The 9,483-nt window shown below is 34.0% G+C and overlaps 3 protein-coding genes across 3 annotated transcripts; 2 read left to right on the forward strand and 1 right to left on the reverse strand.

Annotated features, from left to right (window-relative positions):
* The first annotated feature begins 5,376 nt into the window (after positions 1-5,376).
* Positions 5,377-6,179, forward strand: LOC125851174 (protein MAIN-LIKE 2-like). Its single transcript, XM_049530955.1, has 3 exons — positions 5,377-5,461; positions 5,600-5,679; positions 5,757-6,179. The coding sequence occupies exons 1-3, from the start codon at positions 5,377-5,379 to the stop codon at positions 6,177-6,179; spliced, it is 588 nt and encodes a 195-aa protein (XP_049386912.1).
* Positions 6,180-6,544: 365 nt separating this feature from the next.
* LOC125851175 (CDPK-related kinase 3-like) lies at positions 6,545-7,459 on the forward strand. Its single transcript, XM_049530956.1, has 4 exons — positions 6,545-6,631; positions 6,792-6,854; positions 7,125-7,292; positions 7,379-7,459. The coding sequence occupies exons 1-4, from the start codon at positions 6,545-6,547 to the stop codon at positions 7,457-7,459; spliced, it is 399 nt and encodes a 132-aa protein (XP_049386913.1).
* A 230-nt stretch (positions 7,460-7,689) lies between these two features.
* On the reverse strand, positions 7,690-9,373 carry LOC125851176 (uncharacterized). Its single transcript, XM_049530957.1, has 2 exons — positions 9,246-9,373; positions 7,690-9,160 (listed from the first exon to the last, which is right to left on the reverse strand). Exons 1-2 carry the CDS (start codon positions 9,371-9,373, stop codon positions 7,690-7,692), a joined length of 1,599 nt encoding a protein of 532 aa, XP_049386914.1.
* Positions 9,374-9,483: the final 110 nt, after the last annotated feature.

Raw genomic sequence — 9,483 nt, forward strand, 5'->3', positions numbered from 1 at the left:
TTTCTCGCTAAAAAAAATCAAGTTTAAACTAATGGTTGTTTCATTTCATTTTTTTAGATTTTTCTATATGAAGTTAGTATATATTAAGGTTTTTATACTTTAACTTTTTAGGTTACTTTGCCATGATTTAATTAATACTAGTTTTTTCTTAGCTTTTAATGGTTATTTTATTTTCTCTCTAATTAACCTAAGTTTGGCCGGTAATCGTCTTTAACGGATCTTAAAGGATGCCTTATCCCTTCTCTTTAGGATAATTAGAACCCTTACCTAGAATCATTAAGTTAGTAGACCATTTAATTGAAGTCATTTTAGTATTACTTAGTTAATAATTTAGGTATCCTAATTTACCTTAAAAATAATTAGGTGGTGACTTCTTAAGTTAATTAATTTGGAAATCACCAATACGTTGTACACTAATTTGACCTTGGTTAAAATGGGGTATAATACTTGTCACATAGTCAAACATCAACTATTCTCTTGAAGACTAAAATCGCATATGAAGCACAAAGAACTTGGATATACAAAACATCACAAAATAAGGATATCATAATGGATCCAATGATTTCAATCTATCAAGTAGGTGAGGTCACATTGATTCTAGTAGGCATAAAGAGCAAATAATTCTCTATTTCAAGACAATTCCACTTTTGAAGTAGTACCAAGACCAACTCAAATACATACAAATTAGTATTGTTTGAGTTAAAAGAAAAGAATATGCATGCATGCATCTTAGTCAAGAAAAGAATTAAGTACCCCTTTCAACATGAGATATACTCATAACACAAGAATGAGCATAATCATATACAAATAAGTAATGAACAATCAATGAAATTAGTTTCCATAAAACACTTTGGATAGTGTTAATATGGTGTAAAAACTATTACGAAACAATTATTTATTCCAAATCATTTTGAAAAAAGGGAAATCGATCTAACAGTTGTTTATTCAAAAGATCCACAAAATACTCTAAATTATCCGAGTATTTGAGACTTGAAATTCGTCTCCCATGACAGTTTTGAGTTTTAAGCACACAGATAGAGTTTCTAGACCAAATAAAGCTGACATGAACTTCACTTCTTCTATCGCGATAGTTTTGATTATTCAAATATTAATTTTAAAATGAGATCGAAACCAAAATAAGCCACAAAAACATAAAAGTGACCAAAATAAGCCACTACTTTTGTAAGTAACTAAAATAGGCTTAGTGGTAGAAAAAATTCCACTTTACCTGATATTCTAAACGTTTTCCGTTAGTCTCATAACGTGTATGTTTTAATATATAACGGAACTATTTCCTACACTTTATAAAATGGAACTATTTCTTACACTTTATAAAGTGTAAGTTTTTCTTACACTTTGTAAAGTGGAACTTTTTCTTCCACTTTATAAAAAGTTACTTTACCTTTTCACTTTCTTCTTCTCCCCTTTCACTTTCATGGCTTCCAAACTTCACTTTGAAGATTAACATAACAGTTGATGGTCCCAATCCGACGATTGAAGCAGCCCTACACTAAAAAATCAAAATCTTGAAAGATTGGAGTAGCACAACCGACAACATAACAATCCGACCCTACAAATTATATAAATTAGGTATTTTTTTCCATCTCATATTTTCATTACTTTAAAATGATGCCTTATACAGTGTGCATTCAATTTCTAATTATTGAGTTAGAAAAAAGTCTTTAATTCGAAATAAACAAAATGAATTACATTGTTGGATTGGTATTGCAAACAAGAGAACATGTCATTAGCGAGAGACTAANGAATTTTTGTTAGTCCCCGCAATTTAAGGCATCTTGAAATCCATTAAAAACATGCGAGCTGAATAATTCACAATAAGTTGATCAAAAATTAGAAAATCACCAAAGAATTAGAATTACAATTATTATAAAAAAATAAATAAACCTTTTGTGTTCACTTCAGAACAGGATTCATTCAACTCGTTTCATTTTAGTAGACTAGATAGGTGGCGCCCGTGCCAGCACGGGCCCAACAGTAATAGTTGACGTAGTGGTTATAGATACATAAAATGTATGTGAAGGAGCAAAGATGAAATATAAAGAAAATGTGTACGAATAAAAGGATCCAGTAGGCAACTGTCACGTATGCCATCTTTGTGTGTCTCTTTCTGTGTATCTCTCTGTGTAGATAATAGCCCTTCGTGTTTTAATGAAAAGGAAAAGAGAGCTTGACACCTCAATCATATTTAGGATCATCAGGATTATGGCTTGCACTTATTATAAAAGCTACCATTTTCCTGCGAATTTTAACTTTGAAATATCTCATAAGAGCAATAAATCTATTTAAAGAAAAAGTATATGCAGTGTCTCATAATCCCAAATTGACAATTCTTCCATCCATATCCACATTAGCATTGAAATTGTCAAGCATAGTAGGAATATAATCCTTGGGAAGAATGCCCAAATAGATCACTGCTACTACCTACAATAACATAGTCAGTATAATCCCACAAGTGAGGTCCGGAGAAAAAGTAGTTGGGAAAAAAATAAAAAGCATGTGAGAACTCCTATCTTCTTAAAATGTAACAATAACTACGACAAAATAAAACAATAATCGAAGTACAACAAATGTCAAATAATGACAGAATCAAAAAAGAAGAAATTACAAAGTAGTTGAAATAACACTAAACTACGTAACTAACCTTTTAACCTAATTCGAGTTCTCCATAACATGTTATCTAAGTTCATATGCTCGGTCAGCTGAAACTAGGACATGTATCTAACCTGTGAAAAGCCAAAAATAATATCAGCTATTGAATCAGAAAGTACGAAATGGAAGCGAAAGGAAAGACGAAAAACACAATAAGATTCTCTTAGGATTACATGATTTAGATTCTAGCAAATGCAATTGTCATGATACCACTAACTATCAGGTAACAAGGGAAACAACGTAATCGCAACACCATTTGTGTGATATATAGGAGAGCATAGGTGAAACGCAAAGCTGCTATAAGCATTGGACTGATATAATACTTTTTAAAAGACATAAAACACCAAATCTATTTTTAAAAATAAAAACAAAAATCTAACTTGTTATAGATGAACCACTTGACCATCGATTGAACTACTTATGTATAATTACTGTAAAAAATGAACAAATAAAAGGCGGAGCCAGAATTAGAAATTTTCGACATCAAACCAGTGATCACAGTTTAGAGTCCTTAACATTGGTCTCAATAGGATGTCAAAATTTGACATTAGAACGAACTTTACTTCTGCCGCTTAAAGGGGCTGGAACACCCTCTCGGCATCTGCATCACAAAGATACCAACCCTGTTGAAGAATGGCAAATGAAAAGTAAAATTATTGAGTGTCGTCTTATTAGATAAACCAATTTGTTGTAAGCAGAAATAATAATTCAAAAGTCAGAGAACCTTTTCAATGGTATAATAGTTATACAACTTCTCAGAATACCGAGAGTCTGAACAATTAGTCAAATTGAGATACATCAAAATAAAAAATCAATGAGGATGTAAGCAGCAGNACACCATTTGTGTGATATATAGGAGAGCATAGGTGAAACGCAAAGCTGCTATATGCATTGCACTGATATAATACTTTTTAAAGACATAAAACACCAAATCTATTTTTAAAAATAAAAACAAAAATCTAAATTGTTATAGATGAACCACTTGACTATCGATTGAACTACTTATGTATAATTACTGTAAAAAATGAACAAATAAAAGGCGGAGCCATGATTAGAAATTTTCGACATCAAACCAGTGATCACAGTTTAAAGTCCTTAACATTGGTCTCAATAGGATGTCAAAATTTGACATTAGAACGAACTTTACTTCTGCCGCTTAAAGGGGCTGGAACACCCTCTCGGCATCTGCATCACAAAGATACCAACCCTGTTGAAGAATGGCAAATGAAAAGTAAAATTATTGAGTGTCGTCTTATTAGATAAACCAATTTGTTGTAAGCAGAAATAATAATTCAAAAGTCAGAGAACCTTTTCAATGGTATAATAGTTATACAGCTTCTCAGAGTACCGAGAGTCTGAACAATTAGTCAAATTGAGATACATCAAAATAAAAAATCAATGAGGATGTAAGCAGCAGTACAATGTTATGCTATTTTACAAGTGATGCATGTCTGGAGTACGAGTAGAGCAGAAACAAGAACTTATAACTTGAAATCTAATGTAAGTAATCTGTCTGTGAGATAGTGGATATGTAAATAAAACACAAGCTGCAAGATGGTATCAATAGTGTAATTTTCATGGATCTTATGTTCTGCAGAATCTGTTTTCATCTAACACGATGGCAATATCATTTGTCTTGTATGAGCAAGTAATTGGCTTATCACTTCGTTTGAGTCAGATGTTAGTCTATAACCACTGTAAGAAGAAATAGTACTGAGTAATTAGGAAAAAAAAAGAAATTCAACTTGTGCGTGAAACTTTCAATTGCATTATGCTCTAGGAAAGATCTCTTTACCTCATCTCTAATCTTACATAGTAATACAGCAAAGAAACTGTCAACTTGAGATCGAACTTCTAGTTCGTAAACTCTGCTTCATCCGAAGAGAGGAATCAATCTATATTTTCTGCTAGTCTTTTCCCCCTTTTTAGTAGTAAAATCTAGCTCTTGCATCTTCATTCGATACAGGAAATGGTTGTACCTTGTGCATGCAACTTTCAATTGCATAATACTCTAGCAAAGATTCCTTTACCTCATCTCTAATCTTATATAGTAATATGTTTTAGCAAAGAAATTGCTACTGAAGAGAAAATCCTTACTTGTATTAGCGGAAAGAAAATGTGTACTACCAAGAATAATGTTGTATCTTGTAGCTTTAGTTCCTTTCCTATTTTATATAATATAATAGACAGAAAAGTGTGACAGTAAGCACAACTATACATTCTCCAACAACATTTTGTACGAAGAAGTTTTTAGTAGGCACCAAATATCAGACGAATGAGTTGCTAGCCCACTTCCTTCTTTGAATATCTAGTTTAAATTTCGACAAAAAATTGATTCGAAGATGCACATGTGTAGTTAAATTATCATTTTATCTATCATTTTTAAAGTGCACTGTGTCATACAACATACAAGAGAAACTTCTTTTAATTTTGGACAGAAGTATATAATTAGTCAGATAGCATATTCTCAAACATATTAAAGAAAGACACAATATATAATATGCCCTTTAACTTAGCTAGAGGTGGCATCTACACCCTTTAATTTTTTGTTTGCACAAGTAAACACTTAAACATTACTGATACTCATTGACTAGCAGAATGTCAAGGTCTGATTTGCTCTAGTTCTCCATTACGCACCATTTAAATCTATTTGACCATATACAATCTCTAATTGCAAAATTAATAGAATTTTTCTTACAGAATATAATGGAGCGTGTTGTGAATCCTGGACCGATTGATCGTACACTTCTTCTCTCTCAGCATGAGCATAAATCAAAATTGTTATGGAAAAGTGAGATATCATTTACTAGCCTTATGAGGACGGTGCGCATGAATGATGCCTGGATTTATTTCGTTTGCATCGACCTCATGGACGTGTTAAGGAGATCTTACGTAGGTCAGGACTGTATGATGTAGTTTGTGTGGGCAGGATGCAGTATGACCGTGCCCTTGTTACAGCTATGGTTGAGCGTTGAAGGCCAGAGACTCATTGCTTCCACTTACCTTTTGGTGAGGTCACGATTACATTACAGGATGTGCAAGTCTTGTTTGGTTTGCGCATCGATGGTGATATTGTGTACATGCAGGATGCTACACGGAGGATTCGTCCATGGCGTACTTTATTAGAGACACTCACAGGATGCGCCATAGCACCTGCTGATTTGGATGGTGCAAGCCGGGTGAGGATACATAGCATTACCGGCTACTTGCAAGATCAGTTACAAGTAGATCCGATAGGAGATGCTACTCCAGTGGAGCGGGTTGAGAAAATTTCTAGACTTTACATGCTTGTTATATTGGGGGGTGTCTTATTTCTGAACACGTTGGGGAACCTTATTATCTTACAATACTTGGCGTTCCTAGATCCCATCCACGACGTAGGTAAGTATAGTTGGGGCAGTGCAGTGTTAGCCTACTTGTACCGTGCACTTTGTCGGGCATTTATCGGTAATGTGGTTGACATTTGCGAATTTATTCCTCTCCTTCAGGTAACTTTGCTAAAGTTTTAAAATACATTCAAATACAAAGAATCTTTTAACATTATACTGTACAAGAATATTTTTTCTATATTCAAATTTTTAAAATATTTAAATTAGATACAAATAATTTCTAAAAATTATTAAAAATAGATATATGTAATTGTTAATTTTTTTTTGTTAATGATGATAGTTTAATTATTTTGTTTGTCACATTAAGGTTTGGTGTTGGGAGAGGATCTTGCCTGTACAACCATCACCACTCTCGTCTCCAGATGTTACTTTCATTATGCCAGTGGATGATATGCCTCAAACACCCGGAAGAAAAAAAGTTGTTAAAAGAATTGTAAAGAATGTGAACATAAAGGATCTTCCGGCCAAAAAGAGGAAGAGGGACAATGAAGATGAGGATGGATATACGGGACTTAGACCGCGAGATGTTCTACGGATTTCAAGAAAGGGTCTCGATTGAGAACTTCAGATTGGTTAGTATCTTGACAATTTCTCTATTTATCTTTTTCTGAATAAATAGATTAAGACATTTAAGACTGAACTGTTCAAATATGATAAAAAAGATGTCAATTTCTCTTTAGCTATCTCTGTCAATTGTGAAATCAAAAGTTATTAAGCGCTGTGAAACTGCAGGCTCTTTTAGGAAATGCTACTGAAGCTATGAGGGAGTCAAGGGTGCATGATATTCTGAATGCGGTAAGATGCATCTGATCTTTAGAATCAGTCAAAAGTCAAGTTTAAACTATTTTCTACTGTAAATGTGAGATTAAGCTCCAGTGGTTAGAAATAATGTAGCCTGCTTTCATCTTCGAATAATGTAGCATGTGATCCAGCCATTTTACTACTGAAAGGCTAGCTTCCATAGATGTATTGTCTGTCTTCTGTCTGTGTCCGTATATGGAAATTTCTTTTGAATTGTTCAAATACACACTTAACATTGAAGCTTATTGTCCTTTCACCTTTCAGATGACAACATTGTCATATAAGAAATTGGACTTTGAAGAGTTTTGTGCTGCTGCAATCAGCACATATCAATTGGAGGCTCTCGAGGAATGGGAGCAGATTGCAGCCGTGGCATTCCAGCATTTTGAGCAAGAAGGAAATCGGCATGTTTCCGTAGAGGAATTGGCTAGGGTGGGTATCTTTATATTACCATAGCTGTTAGTATTCAACAAATTCTAGTTTGAGGAAATTCTGAATCTGGTTTGACAACTATGCAGGAGTTGAATGTGGGTCCAACAGCTCATTCCATTCTCAGAGATTGGATAAGAAATGATGGAAAACTCAACATGCTTGGATAATTATTATTTTAATTATATATAGTTATTATTTTTGTGTATATATCTTTTTTTGAGGGTGAATAGTATTATTATTTTAATTATATATAGTTATTATTTTGTGTATGTATTTTTTTTTAAAAAAGTGAATGAAAAAATTTGAAAATATAAACACTCGGGGATGATCAAAAATACAAATAAAAAGTTGCATAGAATTGATACAAGAATAAATTAACACAATTAAACATCTTTCTTTAGCTACTACCACCATATGAGGCGTTTCGAGCTTGTGAAGGACAGTTACGCCTATCATGGCCTATTTGTTTGCACGTTGAACATTTGCGAGTAAGTGTACTTGCGGGAACATCCATTTCATTACGTATAGGGGTGATTTTATTTACGCCCACTTTTCGTAAATATTTTTTATTTGCTATCATAAGAAAAGGACTATCAGGCCAATATTTTTCACCGCCGAGTGGATTGAATTGTCCAGAGTAGGCTTTTTTGTAGCTACGCACGCTAAATTCTGGTGCCATATGCTCCCATGCTTGATACCCAATTTGGTCAAATTCCTTTATTGCATGAGAACACGGAATGTGGTATGATTGCCATTTACCACATTGACATTTTCCTTGTGATGCATTTACAATGTGTTTATTACCACCACTGCCATGATGCATATGTGTTTGCACCTCAAATATGTTTTTCCTTTGTTGGTGATAGTTGATAAGTGTGTGACGCTGTGACTTTTTTCGATTATCCTCAAAAATCTTGAATGGTTTAGGCATCCATTGTTGCTTTTGTTGTACTAGCTGATTGACAAATTTTGATCTTGTAACAAATCGGTTCACAATCTGATTGTAAGTGAGTCTTACCATTGCAGTAACTGGCAGGCCCCTGGCTGACTTAAGAAGACCATTGAATGACTCGGAACTGTTTGTTGTCAACATGCCCCATCTCCTACCTCCATCCATGTGCAATGTCCATTTGTCAAGATCGTTCTTCATTAACCACACATATGCTTTCGGGTTAATCTCCTTGATCATCTCCATTTTTTCCAAAAACTTTTTCTCCTGACAGTGATTTGCAGCTGCCCATAAAAGGTTGTTTAAAATGACATTTTTGAATTTTTTTTGAAAATTGGCCTTCAAATGTCTTAAACAAAAACGATGGAACCCAAATGGGGCCTGCCAATTGGGAGAATTATACACGGATGAGAGTATTCCGTGATGCCTATCTAAAATTAATGCCACACCTCTACGACCCTTGACAACGTGCAAGTGCAAATGATCCAAAAATAAACTCCATGTCTCCATGCTCTCATTCGCAACTATTGCAAATGCCAAAGGTAATATTGAGCTGTTACCATCCGTTGCAATCGCAATCAACAACTTGATATCATATTTTCCATAGACATGTGTTCCGTCGATCGATATAACAGGACGACAAAACACAAACCCATCAATGCATGGTTTAAAAGTCCAGAACACATAGTTGAATACATCTTCAATGACATCGACACGCCGTTTTGTTTTCCATTCAATTATTGTTCCGGGATTGAAGTGTTTCAAAGCTTCCACGAACCTCGGCAACTCAGAAAAAGAACCCTCCCAAGTACCATAGACTTTTTCAAAAGCACGCTTGCGACCAAGATATGCTTTTCTTCTGCTTATCGAAATGCCATATGCTTTAAGAACCGTTGTTTGACAGTCTTTGATGGGAAACCTAAAAAGTAAAAATAATATTAATTATCAAATAAAAAATGAATATTTTCTTATTAAAGAAAAATCATCCAAGGATAAAATAGTACTTTGGCGTTTTTTCTATATCAACACGAAGGACGTTAGCAATCATCTCAACATCCAAGTTGAAATGTCCATCGCGGCACGTACCCATATCACATGTATGTTCTTTAATGTATCTTCCAACTTTCCACATGTTAGTATGTTTATCATTAAAAGAAGTTAGCCTAAATCGACATCCTTGTTCTACACGCCTGCAAACAAGTCGCCATGATTTCTTTATCGATTTAATAACAAAGTACTCCC

This window comes from Solanum stenotomum, unplaced genomic scaffold (assembly GCF_019186545.1).
Source record: "Solanum stenotomum isolate F172 unplaced genomic scaffold, ASM1918654v1 scaffold23258, whole genome shotgun sequence".
Lineage (NCBI taxonomy): Eukaryota > Viridiplantae > Streptophyta > Magnoliopsida > Solanales > Solanaceae > Solanum > Solanum stenotomum.

Excerpts from the sequence above, each read along its gene's own strand:
- LOC125851174 (XM_049530955.1), top strand. The coding sequence starts at position 5,377 with ATGGAGCGTGTTGTGAATCCTGGACCGATTGATCGTACACTTCTTCTC. Across the intron at positions 5,462-5,599 it reads ATCAAAATTGTTATGGAAAA|GATGCAGTATGACCGTGCCC; the intron begins GTGAGATATCAT and ends TTGTGTGGGCAG. Across the intron at positions 5,680-5,756 it reads TTGCTTCCACTTACCTTTTG|GATGCTACACGGAGGATTCG; the intron begins GTGAGGTCACGA and ends GTGTACATGCAG.
- LOC125851175 (XM_049530956.1), top strand. The coding sequence starts at position 6,545 with ATGAAGATGAGGATGGATATACGGGACTTAGACCGCGAGATGTTCTAC. Across the intron at positions 6,632-6,791 it reads CGATTGAGAACTTCAGATTG|GCTCTTTTAGGAAATGCTAC; the intron begins GTTAGTATCTTG and ends GTGAAACTGCAG. Across the intron at positions 7,293-7,378 it reads CCGTAGAGGAATTGGCTAGG|GAGTTGAATGTGGGTCCAAC; the intron begins GTGGGTATCTTT and ends ACAACTATGCAG.
- LOC125851176 (XM_049530957.1), bottom strand. The coding sequence starts at position 9,373 with ATGTGGAAAGTTGGAAGATACATTAAAGAACATACATGTGATATGGGT. Across the intron at positions 9,161-9,245 it reads GATATAGAAAAAACGCCAAA|GTTTCCCATCAAAGACTGTC; the intron begins GTACTATTTTAT and ends TTTACTTTTTAG.